The sequence below is a fragment of the Podarcis tiliguerta genome (assembly GCF_965153285.1).
Source record: "Podarcis tiliguerta genome assembly, chromosome: 1".
Taxonomy (NCBI): Eukaryota; Metazoa; Chordata; class Lepidosauria; order Squamata; family Lacertidae; genus Podarcis; species Podarcis tiliguerta.
In genome coordinates, this window is record NC_139534.1 from 120020087 (window position 1) to 120047269 (window position 27183).

At 44.5% G+C, this 27183-nt stretch overlaps 1 protein-coding gene across 4 annotated transcripts in view; it reads left to right on the forward strand.

The window, feature by feature from the left end:
* TRAF3 (TNF receptor associated factor 3) overlaps nucleotides 1–27183 on the forward strand; it is an 89646-nt gene that overhangs the window by 44026 nt on the left and 18437 nt on the right. For all 4 annotated transcript variants that reach the window (XM_083437053.1, XM_083437055.1, XM_083437054.1 and 1 more), the window contains 6 exons: nucleotides 1368–1626; nucleotides 7272–7323; nucleotides 12968–13072; nucleotides 14804–14971; nucleotides 16543–16623; nucleotides 22278–22352. In XM_083437053.1, coding sequence (XP_083293179.1) covers nucleotides 1388–1626; nucleotides 7272–7323; nucleotides 12968–13072; nucleotides 14804–14971; nucleotides 16543–16623; nucleotides 22278–22352 — 720 coding nt within the window. In that variant the 5' untranslated portion in view covers nucleotides 1368–1387. The remainder of the gene's footprint in view (nucleotides 1–1367; nucleotides 1627–7271; nucleotides 7324–12967; nucleotides 13073–14803; nucleotides 14972–16542; nucleotides 16624–22277; nucleotides 22353–27183) is intronic.

Here is a 27183-nt window from a genome sequence, read left to right on the forward strand (position 1 = left end):
TTTTAGGTGTGCCAGCTTCATTGAGGATCTTGCCAATTGGGCCCCAGCAAACCCAGCACTCCAGGCCTTTTGAAAATGTCGGAGAACCCATCTTTCCTCGCTGGCTTTCCACAGAAGGTGTTTTAGTTTAGTGTTTTGGCTATTGTTGGGGTTTTTCCCAGTCATATTTTAGTAGTTTTGGGATGATGCTGATGATTATTACCTGCCCTTCACCAGCAGGTCCTGGGTCATATGACAGGAGTTTAAAATTCAGAATTATAAATGCGGTTGAAACGCAGTACAGACACAGGAATAAGATGGGCTCTGAAGACACAGTGAATTCTACAACTCAGGGGCTGCCACAGGGAATGCCCTCTTCATGACCACCCTTCCCAGACTTCTGAGGGATGTGGGACTATCCAGAAGACCTCCTCTGTTGACCTTACAACCTGGGAGGGTTTGTAGGGAAGAAGCTGTCTGTTCAGATATTTGAGGCCTAAGTCATATCAATTGCTGGCCTGTTAACATTTTACTGTTGTTAATTGGCATTGGTATTGTTAATTGGCATTTTTGGTATTGTTAATTGGTATTGTTAATTGGCATTTTTTGGGAAGCCACCTTGAATGAGTGTGCTTCTAAGGGTGGCGTATAAATATTTTAGATAAAATAAGTATATTTCAGGCTTAATTGGTTCTTACTACTTTCAGACTAGGCACCTATATCAAATTCCAACATCTTCAGTGTAAGTTGGGGTGGGGGCACAGGATCTGGTTGGTGGGCTGCATCCTGGCCACCCACCTGTCACTACCTTGCATCACCTTGAAGTCAGGAGATGTGTTTCCTTTGCCAGCGTAGTTTGGAATAAAAGGAATGGCTTTGCAGTTGCCTTCAAACCTTCCTTTCGGCAGGGAGCTGCGTCTTTATCTGCACCACACCTAACATAATACCTGATGTCAGGTGTAGGGCAGGTGACTGTGGCTTCAGGTAAGCGGTCTGATGGACCTAATCAGGGCTGCAGGATCCCCACCAAAGACACAAGTTGGTGACTTTTCATTTGGTCGTTTGCAGCTGAATGCTGGAACAACCTCATTGGAGAAGCATTGTGTTTGAGGCGATGGATGATATGGGAATTTTGTCTGAAGCTGTTTTTCCATGCATGCAAATCACCACCAGCTGCTGCAGCTCTTGAGTAGTGAATCTGCATGTGTGCACTTTCTCTTCAAAGGAAGGAGAGGGAAGTGCTTTTGCATATTTCTGAGTACTCAATATGTTCCAACGCTCATGATGTTGGAGGAACCTCAGACAAACGTTTGCATGAAATACGCATCTGAATTGTGTGGGTACAAGACTCTCTCTTCATGCATGTGTGCATATGTGTTTTCTTTTAGTAATATTTATCAACTGCAACATGGACGCAAGCAAGAAAACAGATCCCCCGGTGTCAGTGGAACTGGTCCAAAAGGCAAATCCCGACCGCAGCCCAGTGCCATCCATTTACGTGCCCGAACAAGGTGGCTACAAAGAGAAATTTGTGAATGCGGTGGAGGACAAATACAAATGCGAAAAGTGCCACCTCATTTTGTGCAACCCAAAGCAGACAGAATGTGGGCATCGGTATTGCGAGACCTGTATGAATGCTTTGCTAAGGTTAGTGTTTCTTGGTATTGTTTCAATGGGGTAAAACGGTACTGAAGGCAAGGTGCTGGCTTCCTAACCTAAATCCTTTCGTGGTCAAGTTCTAGGCATGAAGTAACTTTGCATGTTGAATATGTATGCATAAAGTAAAGAGCAAACACCTGGACTAGTTTCATATCTAGCAATCCACAAATGAGCTCACCAGTCATTTTTTAATTGGGTCAAAGTGGGCAGGTGGGCTCCCCTGTGACCTCACTCTGGACTTCCAGAAAATAGTGCTCTGTGTGACACCAGGTATGAGATTCTGCCCCCCCCCCACCTCAGTTAGGGGAACCATACATCTTGGTTGACTGTGAATGCCAACCAAAACTCCTTAGTTAGTGCTTGATACATGTCACTGAGAGAAAGAGAGAGAGAAGACAGACTGGATAGGTCAGTCGGTAGACCATGAGACTCTTAATTTCAGGGTTGTGGGTTCAAGTCCCAAATTAGGCAAAAAAATCCTGCATCGCAAGGGGTTGGAGTAGATGACACTCACAGTCCCTTACAACACTACAATTCTGTGGTTCTATGACAGACAGATAGTTGGAAAGAATGGGATTATATTTTCCCCAAAGACCAAAGAAAGAGTTTTGAAACACCTGAGAGAGCAGCTAATTTTAATCTGCATCTCTTGTAAGTTGATGCTGATAATATTACCATAAATTATTTGCTGGTTCAGAAATAGTCCAGAGAAACGAAGGAGTTGACATTTTCATATTTTGCCGGACAGATATGAAACATCCACGTCAACAATTATATAGCTGCAGAAGAAAACAGGGAAGTGAAGAAGACACCAAGCCCTAGGGCCTTCCTAGTGGCTCTGAGATTTTGGAATGATGGGCTGCAATATTGTTTCAGGCAGTTGTTAATTGCTTGCTACTGCTGTTAAGCTCATTGCGCAGCACCTTGGCTTCTTGTCCTTCTTGATCCATCACTGTAAATAGGCAGACATCAGAAACAAATCTTACTGATTCCTACGGATAAAAGTGCTGTTTTATTGCAAATAAAGGAAAAAGACTAGTTATTTCTTCCTGGATATATGTATAATGGAATCATAGGGTTGGAAGGGAACTCAAAGGCCCATCCAGTCCAACCCCATGCAATGCAGGATATATTAGAGATGAAAGTCATTTGTGTATATTGGGCAGGTGGCACTGTGGTCTAAACCACAGAGCTTGGGGCTTGCCGATCAGAAGGTCGGCAGTTCGAATCCCCACGATGGGGTGAGCTCCCATTGTTCAGTCCCTGCTTCTGCCAACCTAGCAGTTCGAAAGCACGTCAAAGTGCAAGTAGATAAATAGATACCGCTCCGGCGGGAAGGTAAACGGCATTTCCGTTCTCGGCTCTGGTTCGCCAGAAGCGGCTTAGTCATGCTGGCCACATGACCCGGAAGCTGTACGCTGGCTCCCTTGGCCAGCAAAGCGAGATGAGTGCCGCAACCCGAGAGTCGTTCACAAGTGGACTTAATGGACAGGGGTCCCTTTACACACACACACACACACATGATTTTTGTAGTAGAATGCTGTCATCTCATGCTGTTAACAGCTGATAAGAGGGAGGCAAAATAATTAATAATAATTAGATGAGGTAAAGTGAAAGATGGGGGGGGGGGGATGTTCCTGTTATGATGAAATCAACTTGGGAAGAATGAGACTTGTAATCCAAAATGCTAAGTTGGTGGGCATCTACTTCCCTAAGATGTTTAGATATGTGATTGAATGTTAATTGTGTTTTCTGTGTTGTACCAAGCAAATGGCCTTCTGAAAGTGTGTGTGTGTGTGTGTGTGTGTGTGTGTGTGTGTGAATGAATGAATGAAATAATATGAATTTCAAATAACCTGAAAGCTGCAAAGAGTAAATGGCTTTGTGGTGTTTTGCTGCTTGTGCATTGTTGTTTGCATACCATTACCCCTTTCTGTATAATTCTTCTAGAATCATTGTTTGCAGTGATTGTGTGGGCTCCGCTTCCATTTCCAACTCCCGACTGTTAAAATGAATGGAGAGCGTGCCACCGCATTGGGTTTGGAGCTGTGGGTGGAAAGCAATTCCATTCTCGTTTCTCGTGTACTTGTTAGAATATAACGATTATGCTGTGGAGCCTTTAGCACTCTCTCTCTCTGGGTCATCTGAGGATAGAGAGACAAGAACCACTGAAGACAGCCCAGTGAAGATTACTGCTCAGTATGCAGCAGTAGTTTAAAAGAGCAAACAGGATGCTTGAGTGCATTCAATAAGGACTAGGAGACAATAGCACAGTATCAGATGAATGGTATTTGTTCTAATGCAGAACACAAGTTTCCTGCATTATCCTCATCTCAAAGGGACGGAAAATTAGAGAGGAAAGAAATGAAGAGAGTCAGTGGAGATCATAGAACTGTAGAAGGGACCCTGAGGGTCATCTAGTCCAACCCCCTGCAACAACAATCTCAACTAAAGCATCCATGACAGATGGTCATCCAACCTCTGCTTAGAAACCTCCAAGGAAGGAGAACCCACCACCTTCCAAGGGAGTCATGCTGCTGTCTTGAGAGCTCTTACCACCTGAAAGCGCTTCCTGATGTTTAGTTGGAATTTGCTTTCTTGTAACTTGGTTCATTGGTTCAGGTCCTATCCTCCAGAGCAGGAGAAAGCAAGCTTGCTCCATCTTCCATTTGACAGCCCTTTAGCTATTTGAAAATGGCTGTCACATCTCATCTTAAGTCTCCTCTTACCCAGGTTAAACATACCCACCTCCTTCAACTGTTCCTCATAAAGGCTTGGTTTCCAGACCCTCTGCACACGCTCCAACTTGTCAACATCCTTCTTAAATTGCGGTGCCCAGAACTAGACACAAGGTGTGGTCTGACCAGGAAAGAACAGAGTGGGACTATTCCCTTGATCTGGACACTGTACTTCTGTTGATGTAGCCTAGAATAGTGGGTGGCGCTGTGGGTTAAACCACAGAGCCTAGGACTTGCTGATCAGAAGGTCGGCGATTTGAATCCCTGCGACGGAGTGAGCTACCGTTGCTCGGTCCCTGCTCCTGCCAACCTAGCAGTTCGAAAGCACGTCAAACTGCAAGTAGATAAATAGGTACCGCTCCGGCGGGAAGGTAAATGGCGTTTCTGTGCGCTGCTCCGGTTTGCCAGAAGCGGCTTAGTCATGCTGGCCACATGACCCAGAAGCTGTACGCCGGCTCCCTCGGCCAATAAAGCGAGATGAGCGCCGCAACCCCAGAGTCGGTCACGACTGGACCTAATGGTCAGGGGTCCCTTTACCTTTACCTTTAGAATAGTATTAGCTTTCTTTTCTTTTTGCTGCTGCATCACTCTGTTAACTCATGTTAAGCTTGTGGGCCTACTAAGATGTTAGGAAGTGTGTTGCTGTTAGCATGACAGCATTTAAAAGATGAGGATTAAATTGACTAGAGTAATCAAGGGCTGCAATTGAAGTAGCTAATATAGGTGATGCAAGGGCATCGTCTAGAACAGCAATTGCTGCTGCATTTTGCACAACTGAATTGCCAGCATCCTACTCATCCATTAAGCGGCAGACAATCTGGGCTGAAACTTTGGCACACATACAGACTATGCACTGGAGCTTTGGAGAAGAGCAGAGATGTTGGACCTCTTTGGGAGACGCCAGCAGGTGCCCTTAGGAAGGTCCCCCCCCCCAGCTGTATCGCTGTGCTAGCACTGTGCATGTCCAGCTGTCAGGGGGGCATAGTGAGCTCTATGGGAGTGGACCCCCCTCCACGCATGAAGAACGGCATGTGCACACAGTGTGCGTGAAGGCATCAGCTGCGAAGCAACCTTATCTCCCAGCATTGTTGCTGTCAGTAAGAAAGGAAGCTTTCACTCTGTTATGCTCTTAAGGTAATCTTCTTGTTGCATCAAAGCCGACAAGTGATTGTGAATGGAGCATTGCAATAGCATTATGCTTTTGCAAGAGCTTTTGCTCAGTGTTGCAGGTAGACGGTCTTACGGCGCAAGTAGGGTTTTTTTTTAAAAACAAAAACAAAAACTCTTTATAGCCATGCTTTTAAAAGTTGACCCGGAAAAAGTAAGCTTGCTACCTCGTTAATAAAGTTATGGTTCCCCATTTTTAAAACAGAATTTTAGAGATGGAAGGGGACCCCTTGCAATGCAGGAATATGCAACTGTCCCATGTGGGGATCGAACCTGCAGCCTTGGCGCTATCGGCACCAGGCTCTAATCAACTGAACTGTCCAGGCATTTAATGCCATAAACTTTCATAATAGCCGTAAATGGTGTAACCCAGCCTCCTCCGACCTGGTGTCCTCCTGTTGTTTAGGACTACAACTCCCATCATGCCTGACCGAGAAGCCCCTGGTTAAGGGAAGCTGGCACAACCTCTGTTGGGAAGACTTAACCTTGTTGGTAAAGAGAATGCAGACCTGGTGTTTTCGTGGAGCTAATAATAATAATAATAATAATACATTTTATTTAAACCCCGCTCTCCCCGGCCAGAGCCAGGCTCAGGGCGGCTAACACCAATAAAATCACAGTAAAAACATAATAGGGGGAACAAGAAAACCAATTTAAAATACAGGTTAAAATGCAATTTAAAATGCAGCGTCATTTTAAAAGTAGCCGATAAATCAAGACCATAAGGGGAGGGAAACATAAGGGTCAGACTGAGTCCAAACCAAAGGCCAGGTGGAGTAGCTCTGTCTTGCAGTCCCTGTGGAAAAATGTCAAGTCCAGCAGGGCCCTAGTCTCTTGTGACAGAGCGTGCCACCAAATCGGGGCCAGTCCTGAAAAGGCCCTGGCCCAAGTTGAGACCAATCTAACCACCTTGCAACCTGAGACTTCCAAAATGTTGTCATTTGTGGACCTTAAGGTCCTCCGCGGGGCATACCAGGAGATTAATACCAAGAGATTCATGCAGATTAAACAATAAAAAAGGAAGGGGAAATAATAAAATTCTGCTTGAAGGAAAGGTGCTCTGAACATCACAGGGCTGGGCCCAGACTTGTGCTGAGCAGAGCTCTCCTTGTGCTGGAAGGATGGGATGTGAGGCCGAGTCCTTTTCTTCCCTGTAGCCCCTTGAGATGCTCAACCCAGTGGGTTGAGGGGGTCATAGAATCATAGAACTGTGGAGTTGGAAGGGACCCGGAGAGTCATCTAGTCCAGCCCCTGCAATGCAGGAATCTCAGCTAAAGCACCCAACCTCTGGTTAAAAACCTCCAAGAGTCCACCACCTCTCGTGGGAGACTATTTTCTGGAACAGCATAGGTGCTTGTGCTGGGGGTTGCAGTGGAAAGGGGAAACCAATAGAAATTGCCACCCTGCTCCCTTTCACTAGTGGGGAGCCTCTGTTGGATCAACGTTTCCTTTGCCCTTTCATTCATACAGGAGAAAGTTTTGGACCCAAGTTATAAGGTGCATTTTGATTTGATTGTTTGTACTCTGCCTGCTTTTTGTGTGTATGTGTGTCATTTAACCTCTGTGACCAGTGCGGTCCCCAACCTTTGCCTATTTTTCTTTTTCTTTTTTTTTTTTTTAATGTACTGACCTCTGTTTAAATTTATTGTCGACATATATGAAATGCTACATGTATGCAAACGAAGTTTTGGTGTAAGATCAGTTGTTGTTGTTGTTTTTCTTTTCTAGCTCTGCAATTCCAAAATGTACAGCATGTCAAGAAACAATAGTGAAAGATAAGGTATAGTTCCATCTCCCCACCCCCTCCCCCAAAAAACCAAAAACGAACCACCTTATTGTGCATCTTAAACTAGGTTGCTTTGCTTATCCCAGACAAGAAATTGGCCTTTACTTTGTGCAGTGCAAATGCATTTCTAGCTCTCTTTCTCTTGCTCCAGAATTTTTCATGACTGCAGTTCTTGTATGGGTTGTCCTTTTCAAAAACAGGGCCCACCTGACCCCCAGGAAAGCAGGTAGAGCAGGATTCTTATATCTGATCTTCTAGCCAGTGTGGTGTAGTGGTTAAGAGCGGTAGTCTCGTAATCTGGGGAACCAGGTTCGTGTCTCCGCTCCTCCACATGCAGCTGCTGGGTGACCTTGGGCCAGTCACACTTCTTGGAAGTCTCTCAGCCCCACTCACCTCACAGAGTGTTTGTTGTGGGGGAGGAAGGGAAAGGAGAATGTGAGCCGCTTTGAGACTCCTGAAGGGGAGTGAAAGGCGGGATATCAAATCCAAACTCTGCTTCTTCTTCTAACTCCTGATAGCAGACAGCTAATGATGAACTGTCTCCTTACTTGCTCGCCATTCACACATAACTGCAGTTCTTCCCTGAGGAATCAGCTGAGGTGCGTGTAGCCAACAATCCATAACAGGCGGATAGAGATGTAGTTATCTTGCACAAGTTCTATTATAGCAAGGCAAGCATGACAAGATAGTTCTGCAGTAGGGAGTTTGCAAACAGTACACCACGGGTAGCTAACGTGGTGCCCTCCGGATGCTGTTAGACTGCAACTACCATCAGCCCCAGCCAGTGGAGACGATGGCCAAGGATGATGGGAGTTGTAGCCCCACAACTTCTGGAGAACCCCACCACATTGGCTACCCCTGCAGTTCTCCCAAAGAACGTAGTGTTGAGGATTATGGGTTGTATTCACAAGAGTGCTATGGGGAATGTTTCATCAGTGCAATGATTTCTCTTCATGCATCAGAATGTTCTTCACCCCATTCACTCCCTAAACCTATTGTGGAGGTTCCCACAACACCCTGGAGCAGATTTGGGGGTTGTGGGGGAAAGAGGAGGGGGGAGAGGAGGAAGTCCCTTGGCACAAGTGGAAATCGTTCTGCTTGTGGAGTTGAATAGAGTCTCATGGCTGTGGATCCATGCAAGAAAGGGAAGCTGTTGAAGGTTTATAGAGTCATGGTCAATTCACCCGAGAAGCAGATAGTTGCCCCATGGCAGCATCAGTGTGGTTAAAAACTAGAATGACTTGTCTCTTCACATTTTACTAGAGTGGAGTTTGTCCAGTCCCCATGGGGGAAGTAGATGAAGTTGCATCCAGCGATGAAAGAGCAGGTATTCCCCTCAAGTACAAGTATTGACTCGCCTTGTAGCAAAGCCAGCAGGTGATGCTTGGCAGCGATCATCTAATGGAGATTTGTCACTAGGCGAAAGTTGGCGGGATGGTGGAGGCTGCCGTGAAAACCCTGCTTCTGGTCCTGCTGCACCAGTTAGTGGCTCTGCGTTGACACTCAAGCTGGGCAGGTGCTTGGAAGACAGCTAGGCAGGTGCATCTGCTGAAGGAAAACACGCAGGGCATGTCCCAGAAGCCCTAGAAGGTTAGATGCTCCCTATGCAGAAAGTGTGCAGGTGCGCATTGTCCCTGATCAGGAGACACATAGCCATGGTGTAATCAGCTGTGATTCGTAAGGACAGCCCCTCTACTGCTACTGGGATGAGGCTAATGAATGACAGGCAGGTAGGAACTCCAGCCTTAACGATATATACAGCCAGGTAGTCAACAGCATGCGGTCTCTGAGAACAATGCTGCATTCCGCAGTCCCAAAGAGGTGCAGTCATGCAGATAGAGGCTAACAAAGGGCTGTGCAGACGTGGGCTGCTGATGAAGTTCACTTGAAGGCGAATCAAATCGGAGGGATGCTGAGGAGCATGCAGGCAGCGCAGAAGGAGTAGAAGAAAGCCTGCTGTGCAAATAAAGCATTCATAGCAGAAGGCTAGATGTTGTGGTGTGGATCACAGACCCAAACGCTCCTTGCGAAGGCTGCACGCTCCAGGATTGAAGCCAGGTTACAAGGCTACAGGTTTTTTGGAGCAAGTCTGCACAGCAGGGGTAGGGAGCAATTTTGGCCCCTAGAGCTGCCTTTGCTCATGGGCAGGCTCCTGGGGACTAGATGCCAGTGGCACGTGGGGCCTGACTCAAAGCTGCATGCAACTCTTGACCATTGTGCAAAAGCCAGAGGTTTTGTAGACACACATACCTGCCTCTCATCATGGCAAACAAGAAGCTTTGTTGACATTTCAGCCAGGCAAGAGCACTCCAGGAAGGCACTAAGCAGGGCTGGTGACAGGTGAGGCCTGGGTGAGACCCCCAAGGACCGGATGGAGATGCATGGAGGGCCACATTTTAAGGTTCCTCTCACCTTACAGCATACACTTTGTGCTAGAACTTGTTGGGAACCGAGATCATTCAGGGAAAAGCAGTTATGTACCCAGAAAACGTGGTGCCTATGTAGTTGAGTGCATTTCAACTGTGTGTGCTTTACGCCAAGGGTTGCCAAGTGTAGGGCACTGGCGCTTTGGCTGGGGCTGCCTCTGTAATGAGCACCAAGTCATAGGCCAGATGTCAAGGCCACCAGCGGCCACTAGGTGTTGAAGTAGGTTGGTGGTTCGTGCCCACCCAGGGACACCATCGTAGGTGTCAAGGCCACCTGTACCAAAGAAAATGCCCACACTGAGCCCATAAAATGTAGAGGATGCGAGGTTCCAAGACTGAGTCCAGGTCCTAGAGCGGCCAGTAATGAGAAAACAGGAGATATTGAAGCTTGAACACCCTTTGTACAGAGAACACGCAATGCCGAGGATAGAGTTGGATATCAGGGGCAAAGGATGGGGCTTGCCACTGAAACCATCATTGATGAGAAATGTTAGGTACTGAAATTGGAATGTAAGCAGAGAAACTTTGCATTAAAAAACCCCAATAACTGAGACTTGAACTGGGATTCAAACCTGTCAGGACAGAGAGAGAGGCTAGATATTGGGACTGGCACTAGGCATGAGTTGGTGCTGAGGAACCGTAGGCACCAGAATACAGGCCAAACATCAAGACTGCCAGTTTAGAGAAACACTCTAGGTACCAAGGAAAGTGCTTGGCTCCTGAGACTTCCAGATCCAAGGGCTGCCACGTGTTTAGGCTTGAACTGGAGCCTGCCAAGAAATGCTCTAGGTACTACAGCTTTAGCAGGATACCGAGAGTGTTCATACGAAGGTAATCCTGGTATCCAGACTGGAGCTGGGCACCAAGACTGCAGCAGTGGTATTTGAAACACACGCGGTGTAGGAGAAAGGACGGCTGTCGATACCAGCCCCATGCCTCCGTGGTTTCAGCATCGTTGTGAGAATTGGGTCCTTTGAAAACCCAACAGGACTGAATCCTTAAAACCAGGTGGTTTATGAATCAGTGTCAAGATCAACAGTCCTTCAGGCTTTATGGTCAACGATCTGTGATCAAGACCAGTGTGGGAACAGAGGTAGGTGGCACAAGGCACACACCTCATGTACCCAAGTTAATACAAGCACCTGGGTCAAACGTTGGACACTTAGGGAGGATATAACAGTAGCATTGACGTCAGACTGGGCATGGGTCCAGAGAAACGAAGGTGCCTGCTCAAGGGTAATTAATGCCCATAGAGGCATATGAGTGTGAATCCCAACACAATACAGGAAAATGGCAAAACACAAGGTGAGCCACAGCTCAGGTAGGCCTTGTTGCTCAAGCAATATCCACTAAGGCAGCTATCCCTCTTGTACTCTGCCATCCCCAGGAGCAGCCAAAGGCCAGTCTGGAATTTTCTTCCTCAAGAAGCTGTAGAGAGATGGCTTGCCACATGGAGCAGTGGTCAGCAGTTGTTGACGACATCATCATCCAGGAAGACTCCTCCTACTTCCTTATTGGAGCGGAGGGTGGGAAGGGAGGTGGGAATTGATAATGCGTCACCATGCCAAAGCTAGTTGAGCTGGAGGCTACTTAGAAGTGTTGACTCTTCTTCAGTGCCTAGTAAAGACAAATCATAACTGTTGTTTTGTGGTTGTTTTCATATTTGTTCACTCTATCATGGGTTTGGCCACCTGATCCCTTCTCTCGTTCTCTGTTCCTTTGCTGCTACTGCAGCTGAGCTTGTTGCATTTTTGCTACAGAGCGTTTTTGGTGCACACTCTTCACTGTCCTATTGCGTTTCTCTCCTCCCTGGTTGCTCATGGCAGATTTCTATAACCCAGTGTAGGCTTTTGTTTCATCATAAAGCCGATTTCCTTTCCCACGGGCCATCTGTCCTATCTTCAGATGTTCTAAACTTGGGTCTGTGTGGTCTGCGGAAAAGAGAGTTGGGTGTTTGCTGGGCCACAGGAAGCATAGTGTGTTCTGCCACCTGTGATGGGGTAGACACTGGTTCTCTCCAGGTGTCATCGGCCCAACTCCAACCTATGTTGGGAGGCATATGTAGAGGGGACCATATCAGTGACCTGTGATCACACTTTGTCTGTGCATACCCCACAATAAACCTGTGGGCATCATATTGGTCAGAAGGAATGAATTCTCATTGACTTCACTCAGGTTCTCTTGGCTCCATGGGGCCTAGAAAACTGTCTGGGTGATTCAAAATCAGTTAATTTTATTTATTTATTAAATACCACCCTTCATTCTAAAATCTCAGGGCGGTCCACAGATTAAAATACAAGATAAAAGCAAGTTTACTGCTGTATGTAGTCTAGCCTTCCCAATTTGGTGCCCTGCAGATGTTGACTAACTCCCATCAGCCCCAACTAGCGATGGCCCATTGGTCAGGGATGATGGGAATTGTAGTCCCTTTGGAAGGGTGCCAATTGGGCTGATGTGGTTCGTGGTCACAGTCAAATAACGTAGATCACTTCAGAACCTTCTTCCCCAATTTTTGTGGCATTGTGGTTGTTCAGCATCTTCAGTCTAATAGGCTTCTTCACGGCTGGGCTTTTTAAAGGATAAATCTGTACCAGCTGAAGATCTGAAAGGCTACCTACAGAGGATATTCAGTTTTAATTCAGAATGGCCAGTCATACCATTTGATTCATTGGGATGCCAGCTAAAAAATTTGTAGCTCCTCATTCACGTTGCTTTGCAAAACCAAGAGCAAACCTGCTTGTGTCCTAGCTTTTTGTACTTGTGCGCCTGCTAATAAAAAAAGGCAAATTATTTGAGCAGAGAAACGAGTGTTCTAAAAGTGTAGACAACCTTCAGACCTGTATTCATAGCACAGAAGAACATGATATAAATAAAAAAGAGCTCTTTCCCAGGCTACTTTGGACATCGCAGCAACACTGTTGTCTTGCTGTGCATGCAGAAATCAGGATGTTTTCATTGTGCTGATTGATAGCCTGTCGGCACGAGGTGACAACGCCAGCACCCGCGCTCAAAACTGGTGTTAGCCGATATTGTTCTCAAGAAATTGCTCTGAAAACAATTTTCCTCATTTAATGCGAATCTCTGTGTGTCTTTATATAGCTGTTCAAAAGCTGGCCTTTTAGTCAGCCACTTACAATCATGCAGCAGAGCTGCAATAGTGTGAAGACTTGGACCACTGCTATAACCATCTGTTAAATGTCTCTTAATTCTAGATATTTAAAGATAATTGCTGTCGGAGGGAGCTTCTTGCCCTTCAGATATTCTGCAGGAATGAAAACAAAGGTTGCAGAGAACAATTGACCTTGGGACAGTTGCTTGTAAGTAGTTGGAATATCTTGCAATTACTCCCCCCCCCCCCCAGTTTACAGAATGGTGTGGTCTGTGTTCTGTGGTCAACTAACTAAAGTTCCCCAGCAGCTGCGTTCGCACATTAAGGTAAGCCAGAGTTCCTCACTTACGCACTTTAATACCCACGAGCTGCCCAGATGCTCCTGCGTCACCTGGTGCAAGTGGGAGAAATGAAAAAGGAAGTTGCATCTAAGAATGGCTTCCCATTACATCTCGTTTATTTCTCCTTAATAAGGCAGGGTTGCTACTCAACCTTAAGCCGTGGTTTGATATTGACTTAAGCCATGGTTAGTCAATAGGCTTAGCAGATCCTAGCCTGTTTGGAAGCAGCAAACCGCAGTCCTGGGTTTGGATGCGATGGGAAGCCAGTTTTTAACTGCAGCTGCTTGTTTTGCTTCCTGGCTCGTGCACAGGGAGGGAGTGATTGGGCAGCATGTGCAAGCGTGCCGTTCATCCAAAGCAAACTACGGCACGCCAGAAACCTTGGCTTATTGTGATGTGCAAACGTGTCCACCCTATTAACCAAAACGAGGGAACGAATGTTGGAAAGCAGAGCGGCTAATGACCTCTAGACTACGAAACCTCGAATATCATTCCCTGTTGAAAACATTAAGGGTGGATTTTGAGATCTCAAAAAAACAGACCAAGCACCTTCAGTCTGATCTTTCTCTTGCTTTTCTCAACACTTACTCCCCCTACTTTTTCTCTCCTGGTCCAGCCCTCAGTCAGGTCACACTCCAGTCACTGTTTGTGACCTGTCAGATCAAAACCAAAGCACCAGAATAAAGTGACTATCTGGCAGGAGGTGTTGTAAACCAGCTCCTAATGCAATGTGAGAAAAGGCGCTGGTTATCCAAGCATCGTTGGCAGAACCTACATTTTTATCTGCATCTATTGGAATTGCTTTTTCGACTTTTTGTTTTATCGCTTGTATGATGACCATCCTGAGCTCCCTTGGGAGGAAAGGTGGGGCATTTAATTCATTAAATGTGTGCGAAAAGGAAGCGTTTGGAACGGTGGGTAGAGGAGGCAAGATGGTTGGAACTGTGCCGTTAGGATTTGTGTGGTCACGAAAGATGTCAGGTACCAATATTTTGCTTTTTTTAACAAAGCTGGGAAACCTCCTTACCTTTTCTAGGTGCTAATTTGGTAAGATTTAAAGTTAGCCTCAAAGGTATCAACCACCACTTCTTCAAAAGTCATATTTAAAGCTTTTCTGGGTGGCAACCGCAGGTGTGTAGGTAGCCAGGTGTCTTGAGATTTTTCCAGCTTTGTGCTGGTTAGTTACCGTATTTTTCGCTCTATAAGATGCACTTTTTCCCTCCTAAAAAGTAAGGGGAAAAGTGTGTGCGTCTTATGGAGCGAATGCAGGCTGCGCGGCTATCCCAGAAGCCAGAAAAGCAAGAGGCTATCCCAGAAGCCAGATCCCTCTTGCTGTTCTGGCTTCTGGGATTCAGAATATTTTTTTTCTTGTTTTCCTCCTCCAAAAACTAGGTGCTTCTTATCATCTGGTGCATCTTATAGAGCGAAAAGTGCAGTATATTTGCACTTAATCTGAAACGAGGGAAAGGGTTGATTTTGAGAAAGAGTGGTGCTATCTCTCTTTAAATTAACTTGGTAAGATTCACCTGTTGATGGCTAAAGTGAGAAAATGTGAAACCCAAAAGTGTACATGACCGCCTGGTACATGTTTGCTTCAGACCCACCTGAGAAATGACTGTCTGTTTGAAGAGCTTCCATGCCCTCGGGCTGATTGTAAGGAGAAAATACTGCGAAGAGACTTGCCAGACCACGTAGAGAAGACCTGTAAATATCGGGAAACAACGTGTAAATACTGTAAAAACCAAGTCCCAATGATTATGATACAGGTGAGTGTTGCTTTTCACTAAAATAGTTCATTGCTAAAAGTTGCCGTTGCTTTTTCAACTTCTGTATAGCAGGAACTTTAAAAAGGGTTGTTGCTTTTTTAACGGTAGGGAGCCATTTGGACCCACAAATGCTGCTGTAGGATAGAACCTGTGATCTCTGCTTAGAATCTAATGTGATCCGCCGTAAATGGGACACTGTGCCCAGTGCAGGAAGACACCTCTTCTCTTTACTGGAGAAACATTTTAAGCTGATCAAAAGGAGACCTGCTCGTAATTAACAGCTGCTTCCTTGGAGGCGCCTCTTTTGGTCACAAGATAAACCCATCCATGTTTTATCATATCAGGCAGCCTTCCAGTGACATTCTGAAAAGGAAAAGAAAGCAAACAATTCTCTCTGCCCTTCAGAAGGGGGAAGGGTTTTTTTTTTGTGGGGAGGGAAGGGAATCAAAGTTATGCAAACGAGATCTTTAAATATCTTTTGTTCTGCTAGCTAGAACTCAAGGATTCGTAGACTCTGCATGCCTCGCAGAGTTGGAAATCCCCTTTGTAGCTCAAGAACTAACAAACCGATTTTCCATAGCTTTCCAGAGCCTGGCGACTTTTGCACTGGTTCCTAATTTTTCCGTTTTGTCAACTTGTTTTATTGTCTCTTATATGTCAAATGCTTTGCTTTATTCTGTATCGTGCCCTGGTATCTGCACTGATGACCAGTGTAATAGAAGCCTGTTAATTAATCAGTTAGTTTAACTTCATTATACACCTTTAGGCACCAGGCAAAATACGTTTCCTCTTTAACCAGGTGTTTGGCTGTTTGACATCCAGTGCCCTTTTAAAATGTGTTCAGGATTATAGGGTTGTTGTTCTTGTTTTCATTATGTATTTTGTGTTTTTATATTGTGATTTTATATTGTGAACTGCCCTGAGACCTGAGGGTATAGGGTAGAATACTACTACTACTACTACTACTACTACTACTACTAAACAACTTAACAACACAGAGAACTGTAAATTCACGGTGTCTGCCCCCCCACGTGCATGGCTGATATTTATTTATTTATAGATTTCATATATCACCTAATCACAACTGTGTCTAAGGAATGCAATACAGTACAATGAAAATTAAAATGGTTTAAAACTGTAACATCGGAATTGCAGCTATATAGTCTGAAATCTATGCAGTTAATATTTTATGGAGTTTGGGGGGGGGAGAAGTTGTAGGGAAGAAATCTAATAAATGGTAGTGATGATGATGATAGCATTTGGGGACCCCAGGTTGAAGAGTGTGCTACAGCTGGAAGCAAGGGTTTTTAGTTTATTTACTTTAATAATTCGTTTTAAAATAATGTGCACACCCTTGTGAATTATATCAGAAAGGAAATAAGTGTGTTGATGCTCTAAGTGTGACATCAGTAACGAGTGTTGCAGGACTTCATAAACACCGCAATATGTCTCTGAAGATCAGAGTACTGGGATGTAAATTACGAAGGAGAAACGTGCTGGTTCTTTAATGTCCTCCTGTGAAAATTATTAATGGACTTTGAAGTGTGTGATTTTCCCTTTCTTCCGCTTAGAAACATGAAGATGCAGACTGCCCTTGCGTTATGGTCACGTGTCCTCATAAATGTAGTGTTTCAGCGCTCCTGAGAAAAGAGGTAAGAGATCATATTGCACAGCCATTCATGAAAATGAAAGAATGAAGAATAGCCTGTCATATATTACTCGGCTTAGAATGTTGTTCTTAGTAATAACGTGCAAGAAATTTGCGAGAAGAAGCAGCTTTTTTGGAAAAAGGAAACAAACCTTCGTACTGTTATAAAGAAATCTCTATAGACTTCTCTGATTTTGTAATGCAGATTCCGCTTCCCCCTCTCCTAAATTTTTGGCGTTCATCCCATCTATTTTCTCATCGCTTCAGTCATAGTTAGAGCTAAATTCAAAATGCTTACTGCAGGTATCAGAGAAGAACTTCTTAGCGTCGTGTAACCTTTGCATCATTTAGGTGGTGTTCGTATTCTGAATTTTAAGTTGTAGTTTTAAATGCTTTAAAAGTTTTTTTTTTTAAAAAAAAAGAACAACCCTAAAATAATTTGAATAACAGAGTTCATAATATGTAGTCTTGCAGTCTGCTTCTCCAACATTGAGGCTGGGTTTTGTTTTTTACAAAAAGACCCAGTTCTTAAAAATGTTTTGTGTAGTACCCAACAAAGCAGTTCCGTTAGCGCAAGGATTTCTGAGTACCAATCCCTGCTCTCTACACTCTCTGTGCACCTCTGCGCTCTCCCCATATCTGTTCTGGATGGTTGGGAGAAACCCTGAAATGGATTTAGGGGGTTGGGGATGGGAAGTTTCTTTACGCAACCAGAAGTCTTTGCACCAATAGGACGGTTGGCGTACGGCATGTGCCAAACGTGTGCAGCTCCCCAAGCGCGTGCAAGTTTGTGCTGGAAGAAATTCAGTCGGACTCCCAACTTTTCAGTCAGTTCAGTCCTTTACTGACCAGGTCCAAAGCTTTAAGGCAGTTTCAATGCACTATATGCTTCCACTAGATCCGTAGTAGAAGGTGCAGGCTTCAAATGCAAAGCAAGTGCAACTCACAACATACATCCAGCACAGAGTTCAGTATCAATCTGGCAGATCTTCCTCGCGGCAAAGCAAGAAGGCAATGCATGGCCCCCTCTTAATATACCCAAGAACGACCACACTTTTGCCAGGTCACAGTGACCTTCAAACACTAATTACAATACCTGAAGGTGCAAGATAAGGGAAACATGGGCACCAGATTTTCAACAGCAATTGAAAGAACCTCAACAAGAACTACCTCATTGTAGCGGATCCAGCCACTTATCACCAATTAATAATGCAGCGGACTCACCCTGCTAACTGTCATAGTGTGCACACCTCACTGTACATCAATTAATACAGAGTTTTGCAAATTTACCACGGGGTGTCCAGGGGTGGGGGACTTGTGTGAGGATTTAGAGTCCTAGGCAGCAGTTGATCAAACAAACAAGGAAAGTGTATTCAACAAAGAGAAGTTAACTTATTACTAGAAGTGGGCAAATAATAATAATTAATAATAATAATAATAATAATAATAATAATAATAATAATAAATTTTATTTATATCCCATCCTCCCCAGCTGAAGCCGGGCTCAGGGCGGCTAACAACACTAAAATAGTGCAACATTTTAAAAACATTATAAAAATTAATTAAAATCAAAATTGATGGCAACCATAAACTAAAAGATGTCACGGTCTTAAATACACTAGGATAGGCACAGCTCTTCTTAAACTCCAGCTGCTATTAATCAGCTGGTAAGATGCTTAAATCACTTTCTGCTACTTAGCTATGACAGGCGGTTCCATTAAATACTTTTATTGCAACACAGCTTCCTTCACAGATTTATTACCCTGGTTCATGAGCGAGGGGCACTTTCCCCCAGTTACCCACTCACTTAACAATCTCACTCCTGAGGTATTCCAAAATAGCATAACAGACCCAGGTGATCACCTCACCTGTTGTTACTGGGTTGGGAGTTTTGGACCTAGAAGAACTCTCCCTTCCTGGCTAGAAAGAGATGCCGTTAGCCTGAATTCCCACAGGTTCTCCCTCTCCCAGTTCAGTCCCAGCCCTCCCACTCCTGTCTGTGTACTTTTCCCAGACCCTCAACCCGGTCTTCCTATCTAAGCTATAAGTCTCTGTCCTCTCGCTATGGATAGTCTCCTCAGTGTGGATGTTTAATTGAACCCAGGACCAGTTCTCCCTCAGTCTCACTCCCATCTCAAAACAAGCCCTGTCCATCTTCTCAAATCCGGCCCTATCTCTCCTCTTAAATCAAGCCCTATCTCTCAACCTAAACCCTGTCTAACATCTCAAATCAAGCCCTATCTCATAACCTGAACCTTAGCCTTCTCTAACTCTCTCCCTCCGAAACCGCTTCTTTTATTCTCTCTCCCAAAGTGCTGCTCCTCCCCCTTTGTGTGACTAGCCGACTCTGTAGCCAATCAGAGAGAGGCTCCGGTACTGTGGTGGAGTTTCAGGGGAACTGCACCACCAGATTGGTCTGGCTCGGCCGTCCGTCACAACCACCCTTTGCATTTGATATTGTGTATGCACAGACATCTCCTGCTACACTTAATTTGACCTGTGGATTTTTTTTGTTACTGGGAACAAACCTTATGCACTGGTAATTTAACTTTAAAGAGGTGATCCAGCTCCTGTAACCATCATTTTCAAGTATAGCGTTAAGAGTGACTTAATTACGCAGTCTTTAGGATTAACATCTAGCTGCAGAAAGTAAGAATGAGCATCCTATGGGATTGCAGGGTAGAACTGGAAGATGTGGAAGGGGTCTGTTGCTTCTCCCCCGCAACACTGTCCAGCCATTTTTTCCTTGCCGTGCCCTACCATGTCCAAAACTGAAAACAAACTGCAGGGAGGGAAGGCCCTAGTGGAAAATCTCTGGGAGTACCCCATATTCTGCCCTTCAGTTCTCATTTGACATTTTCGTACGAGCACATAAATGCACCTCGCATCATTAACTGTCTCACACATTTATGGAAATACATCGACCAGCGTCATGTATTGTTCCACATTAGTTTATTGGTATGAAATAGGGGGGAAATAGTATTGTGATGATCCAATAAGGCATACTATTTAGCTGTCTGTATGGATCAATGAGGGACGCGGGTGGCGCTGTGGGTTAAACCACAGAGCCTAGGACCTGCCGATCAGAAGGTTGGCGGTTCGAATCCCTGCGACGGGGTGAGCTCCTGTTGCTCGGTCCCTGCTCCTGCCAACCTAGCAGTTTGAAAACACGTCAAAGTGTAAGTAGATAAATAGGTACCGCTCCAGCGGAAAGGTAAACGGCGTTTCTGTGCGCTGCTCTGGTTCGCCAGAAGCAGCTTAGTCATGCTGGCCACATGACCCGAAAGCTGTACGCCGGCTCCCTCGACCAATAAAGCGAGATGAGCGCCGCAACCTCAGAGTTGGTCACGACCGGACCTAACGGTCATGGGTCCCTTTATCTTTTTATGGATCAATGATACTAACTTTCTTAAGATATAAATCCTTAAGCCTGTTTACTAATGGTCCACTGACATGGAAGTTAATACCCTAGGAGTTGCTAACTTAGCATCATGCTAAGTTGATTGTTCCGTCAAAACAAGAATTTCATTTGCCAAATGGAACCATCTCCCCTGTTTCTCCCCTGCAGGCTGTTCTGAGGTTCTCCTGAGTTGATTTGGGGGCAGTTCAAGTGAGAGGGAAGTCTTGTTATGCCAGATTCTGTTGTATCTGACCCTAGAGTCAAGAGCACCCCAAGAATGCTCAGTATTGATATCGGGACATACTAATAAACATCAGTATTTTAGCACAACAACACAACCGACAGAGGTGATTTCTCAAACTGGGGGAGCAGGCCTGTCATAAGTCAAAGTGTGTGTGCTGAGCAGAGGTCGGGAGCAGAGATAGAGAACATATAATTAATGCCTATTTTCTCATGAGTAATATACTACAGAACGCCAGGTTTCAGTCCCGCTTCCCAAAATGGTGGGGAACAATCCCACAGGCATCTCTGAAAGAGAGGAGCATGGTCATTATTATTGATGTGCTGTGGAGCCACCTTTTCAATCCGCTGGCGAATCTGGTGCAAAGATTATATGAGCTGATTTATCTTCCTGCGAGCTGTCCTGGTTTGGGCTGTGTAGACTGTGCACAGACAATGTAGTGAACTTGGAGAGGTAAATTGCAATTTAATAAACCTGAGGTAATGCCCCAAATCAGGTGATCTGAACTTTTGAGGCCAGACAATATTTGTGGTCAGCACCAACTCCCAAGGGATGTTTTGGAGGCATGTAAGGCCGAAGCTCTGGATGTGGTCAGTGGCCTGAAATGGGGACTCCTTGGGAATAACATATGTGATGCCTTGGTTTCCATGATGGAAGAAAGGTGGGGTATAAATGTAAGAGGAATGAATCCATCAGTTCCATCTCCTCACTAAGTCTTCTGGTTCATAAAGAGTTTTCAGGATTAGACCTTTAGTAAATTCCTAGATTATTTCTGTGCTTTGTGATAATAGGGACATATCACCTGCTGTTTCTCTTGCTTTACTCTCACACATGTGCTACAAACCTCAAACAAAAAGCTGGCTATGCAGGCCTTCTTATTAGCTGCAAGGATGGGCCGAGGAGTGAGGCGGTTTGAAGCTGTGGAGAGATTGTACATGATAGGCCAGACTTGGGTCTCCAGCTGTTTTTGGACTCCAGTTCCCATCATCCCTGACCACTTAGGGATGATAGGAGTTGCAGTCCAAAACCAGCTGGAGACCCAAGTTTGGTATACCCCTCCCTAGGCTCTGGAATAGGCAATATTAGGACCCTGAAAGGTCCTAAAGCAGATGTAGGGAACAGGAAACATGGTTCTCCAGAAGTTCTTGGACTCCAGCTCCCATCATCCCCAGGCAGCATGGCCAGTGGTTGGGGATTATGGGAGTGGTAGTCTAGCAACACCTGTCCAAAAACATTTCAAGGAAACTTGCGGACCTTTGCTTCCTTTATCATTTATCCATTTTCTTGCTGTCTTCTGTTTTGATCTTAGCTGCTGCCCTCTCAGCCAAAACTAGCTGAAATCCCAGGGTGCTTATATATGCTGAGTGTGAAAGATGCTTTCTCTACTTTAAGTAGCACTTATTTCTGCCTGCTGCTTCTGTAAATATAAAACCCGTGCTTCTTTATTGAAAATGTATATGTCCGTTTCATGCAATATTTGTTCTAAGTCTCTGTCATTCTGTTCTTTATTCTTATCACTGGAATTTTGCATGACACGTTTCGGGAAGAGGAAAAAAATCCGTTCCGAATTAAAAACAGTTTCGGAGAGGGCAGGAGGGAGGGGGTGTGTGCATTATTAATACAGTGAAACTGCTGTCGAGAGTGGCTGCTCAGCGGACCATGATAACTTTGAGAAATTAGTCTCTCATCAGAAATCAAAATTTCGCGGAAAGCGTGCAGAGGTCCTTTTCGAGTCAGGTTGCAGTAGCCACCCGAAGAGGTTTCACTGTAAATGTGTCACTTTTGTATATCTTATTGGAATGTTCTTGTGATTACATGTGTATATGTATACCCCTCAAGTACAACTGGAGGTAATATATGAGCACATGCTTTTAAAGCAAGCAAAAAAAAACCCCAAGCCACACAATGCATAAACCTGCATTGTGTGCCCAATATACTTATGAACTTTATTGTGCATACATTTTTTCCGTTCAAAAAAGAAAGAAAGAAAAAAACTCACATTTTTTTCCCGTTACAGTTGAATGCACATTTGTCAGAATGTATTAATGCCCCAAGCACCTGTAGTTTTAAGCGTTATGGCTGCATTTTTCAGGTCAGTATATAATGATTTATATACTTGATTGAAAGTCTACAATAAGAAAACTTAATACTTATGGATAGCTCTCTCGACTGGGCTTGACATCTCTCGTTATCCGCTAAGAGAAAGGCACCCAGTGGCTTGAGTGATTTTGAAGTTATGTATTGGATGATGATCAGTTTACCTGCCATAGAAATTTAAATGTGTAAACGTGTTTCTAGGAACCACAGTGTGTCAGGGTTTCAGTATTCTGTTGCTTAACATAATAGAGACATTGCATTTGGAATTCGAAAGGCGCAATTTGCCCCTCAAGAAAGCAGACTGCAATTACTTAAGTTGTTTCCACAAAACTTACTACTTTTCTGCGATGAAACTTTCTGGCCCTTAATACTGCTTGTGCCCAATAAAATCCACGGAAGGCTTAACCCGCTATAAGCTGCTGTCCTGCAATTTCTGCCTTTGTGCGTTTAAACAGGGTATATGTGGAGGTTTAGTGAGTGGCCATTAAGGAGTTTAAAATGTGTCAGCCTAGGCCGGGGGGTACCCAGAGTGGCCAGTGGTCCCCAAACATCTGCTGGATTCTGGGCTGGGGGAAGGATGACCCTGGTTCTTCATACCTACAACGAGTAGGTTCATTGTCCAACCCTTGGCATGGGCAAACGAAGCCATCAAGAATGAGTGTGCCAAGTGGAAGACGGTGGTAGATCAATTCTTCCTTTCCTGCCATGCCTCTTGTCTTAGCTCTCCAGTGAATCCCGTCGACAGTTGGACATTAGTGGGAAGTGCTCAGTCTAATATAAATTGCCCGTTTCGTGTTCCTTTTGAGGAAATGTGCCGGAACATTCTGCACACCTGCAGTTTATTGCTTTTTTAATTTAAATTTTTAAACCCTCTTTAGCCGAAGTGTGAGCCGCCCAAACTCACAGGTATCCCCCTCCCAAAATTAGTGAGATTTCCAGGTGGTTTTTGGGTGGTGAGTAGCTGTGTCCAATTCCCATATAGAGCTACGGTTCTCAATATTCTTTCAAACTGAGTTATATATCTGTAGTAGGGACGCGGGTGGCGCTGTGGGTTAAACCACAGAGCCTAGAACTTGCTGATTATAAGGTCGGCGGTTCGAATCCCCGCGACGGGGTGAGTTCCCGTTGCTCGGTCCCTGCTCCTGCCAACCTAGCAATTCGAAAGCACGTCAAAGTGCAAGTAGATAAATAGGTACCGCTGCGACGGGAAGGTAAACAGCGTTTCTGCGCGCTGCTCTGGTTCGCCAGAAGCGGCTTAGTTGTGCTGGCCACATGACCTGGAAGCTGTACGCCGGCTCCCTCGGCCAGTAAAGCAAGATGAGCGCCGCAACCCCAGAGTCGTTCACGACTGGACCTAATGGTCAGGGGTCCCTTTACCTTTACCTTTATATAACTGTAGCACAGACAGGCCATAAGAGCAGTGAGGAGCAACAGGGCTGGGGCTGTAATCTTATCTTTACTTACCTGGGAGCAAGCTCCATTGAATTTAATATGACCTTCTCCTGAGTAGGCTTGATTAGGATTACACTGTGAAGAAACCTCCAAGGGGTTCTTAACACCTGGGAAACAAAGCATTCAACAGTTTGCACACAAACACAATTGCTCTCAGTGGTAGAAATAGTTTGTCTTGTTGGCACTGCTTTCTGTTCCCTTATCACCAATCACTATTTTTATGTTCCGTGTTTCTGTGTGTATGTAGATATATATTTTACTGGAATACCTATTATACAGAACATGTACATTAGAAATCACAGAAATATTAAACTTGCATCTTAATTTACGCACGTTTAAAAGTTTAATTTACACAAACCTTTTTTGCATGGTGTCTCATCCCCTAAAGGGACTGAAACAAGCAGATGTACATACTCCGCATATTACTTGTTTTCTGTGCAATTGTGTGTAGTAGTTATTCATACTGATGTGTGTGTTTGTAAGGATCACATATTTTCTGATTACCTAAAAGCATTAAGCAGAGCATTTTGGAAACTGTCTAAAATGGAAAATTTCACTCTGTTGAAGCAGTACTGCCATTTCTAGGGTTGATGAATTAAATTTTAATCTTTCAATCTGCTCCCCACACCCACCCCACAAACAACTTGTTCTATTTTCACTCAGTGGACTGGCTTGGGCTTCATGCTAAATCATAGCTTAGCATTATGAGAACAAACCTCATTGAACCCAGAGCTTCTGTGTCTGTTTTCTATTTTACTATAGTTTAGTGTGTCATCTGAACCTTGACAACCTGCAGTTAATCTTAACTGTGGTTAGTGGAAACAAACCGACTTCAAACCATAGTTTATGGTTTTAACTATGGTTTAATCACAGTTAAAATTAACCAAAGTTTAGAGTTGAAAAAAAACTAAACTACAGCACACATTTTTCTTTTTCTTTTTTAAAAAAAGTGGTCTAGATAAGTTTTTCTTTTTAAAGCTGCTGTTAATATAGAACAGAAGGGCAGGACTCACTGAAGCTTGTCCTTGTAGCACTAAACCATGGTTTAGCATTATATCCAAATGCAGCCAATGAGCATTTCCATATATAAAAGCATCAAATCCTGTTGGTTTACTTTCTCTAGTTTCCTGGGTAGACAATCCACCAAGTTCTGCTCCTGTGGCATTAACCCTTTAGGCCAATGAGTGAAGACGTTCAGGGGCTTCAGAACAGGTTGCGAGCAATGGTTTGCAGCAGCAGAACTAGACCTGTGTCCCGTTGGCCACAGGAGAGAGCAGTAGGCATATTGCTTTTCACAGTTTTTCCACCATTCTCTCTTATCTCTGCCTCACACTTCCTTCCTTTTCCTGGGAACGTGATAACCATAGAGTAGAAAAGGCAAGTAAAATAAAATAGAGCACGTAGATTCAAAAGTTATTTGTTGGCTAATTTGTTGCTTAAATTTGGCATTGTGCTAAACTGCTGCTTGGGAAGACAGGTTGCAAATAGCCACTTGCTGGGGAGCAAGTAAAAATTGCCCCCTGGCAAGCTGTTCTTATGTCGTCGTGCCCCCCAGACACAGTGAAGCCAGACTGTGTGGACATCTGTGATTCGCTTCCAACCTTAAAGGTTTGAAGAGAGAGCAGGCCAAAGGCCTGTCAGTTCAGCATCCTGTTTTTCATGGTGGCTAGCTAGACACATCTGGGAAGTAGGACATGAAGGGAGCATCCTTTTCCCTAGGGCTGCCATACAGAAACATGCTGTTTCTGATCCAGGATGTATCATACAGCCTTTGACAGCCTCATCTTCTGTGTACTTGACTAATCCCCCTTGTAAAAGCAGCATCATAAGCATCTCGCAGCAGCAAATCCCAAGGATGCTCTGCGAGAAGAAACTGCTTTGACCTGGATCTCCTGCCAATCACCCGCACTGGATGACCTTGGGTTCCAGTGTTAGAAGCACTCTCTCCAGACCACACCATGCTTAACGGTGGAAGAGACAGCCCAGCAACCCAGGGTCTGTGCCCCTTAGAGAATGGCCCCCACAGCTCTACGGTTCTGAGTCTTCAGGGAAGATTTGGGTTTTACAAGTGCTTCTTCAGCCTTGGGTCCTCAGATGTCACTGTACCACATTTCCCATTATCTCCAGTCAACTTAGCCCAGCGTTCAGGGATGGTGTGAATTGTAGGTCCCTTCCAGGCTTGCCGTTTTGCAGGAGGGGTTCAGTAGATAGATAGATAGATAGATAGCTAGATAGTTTATTACGGCCATAGGCCCATATTCAATACATCATACAGCAACACAGGTATAACAAGATAAAATTAATAAATTAAATTACGTTAAAATCAAGTACATCTCAGACCATAAATTTCTAAATTCCATTAAAATAAAAACAATATAGCGCTTAAAATATCAAATTATCAGTATAAATCAATATTATTTAGGCAAAATCAATAATCAATAGTCATAGAGTAATCCATTTTTCCTTTTATAGGCTAATACTGTTATCAGAAATCTGGCAACAGAAAGGGACCTACTCGGATCAGAATCTTGCAATAAATGCATTAGCTGTGTTTCCAAAGAGTCACCTGAGATTTCCAATAATAAAGGGGACAAAAATCTGATCCGAGAAACTGAATGTAGTGGACAACAGAATAGTATATGTTGTAAAGATTCTATAGATCTATTATCACATACACACACCACTGAGATCCGACCATTGGAAAATCTATTATTTCAGGACTAAAATCTATTATTCAGGACTAATATTATTCAGGGGTTCAGTTGAATTTGCATGCTGCCAAATTTTGGTGTGCATTGTTAAATGGGTTAAAGCAGCCTTGCACAGTAAAATAAATAAATAAATTTTGTGATAAATGGGAAGCGATGGGAAAACATGCTATGGGTCAGGGATGTCCAACCAGTAGATACCTGGCTGATCGTGTACAAGTTTCATGGAAAAAACTAAAAAAACTGTGTAATCCTCCCCAAGAAAAGCTCAACAATTCTGGGCAATCCACCCACCTCACGCATGCTCCTCCTCCCTACAGTAACAATGGGTAGATCACTGCCAGTTTTTTTATACTGGGAGTAGATCACAGTCTCTTGGGAACTGGACATGCTTGCTATTGTGGGACGAGTCTTTTCTCCTGCTCTGGAGGGTAGGACTCCAACCAGTGGCTTCAAGTTACAAGAAATGGGATTCTAACTAAACATCAGGAAAAACTTTCTGACAGTAAGAGCTGTTCCGCAGTGGAACGGTCTCTCTCTGGAGGTTGTGGGCTCTCCTTCCTTGTAGTCTTTTAAGCAGAGGTTGGATGGCCGTCTGTCAGGGATGCTTTAGTTGAGCCCCAGGGGCTGGACTAGGTGACTCTTGGGGTCCCTTCCAACTCTCCG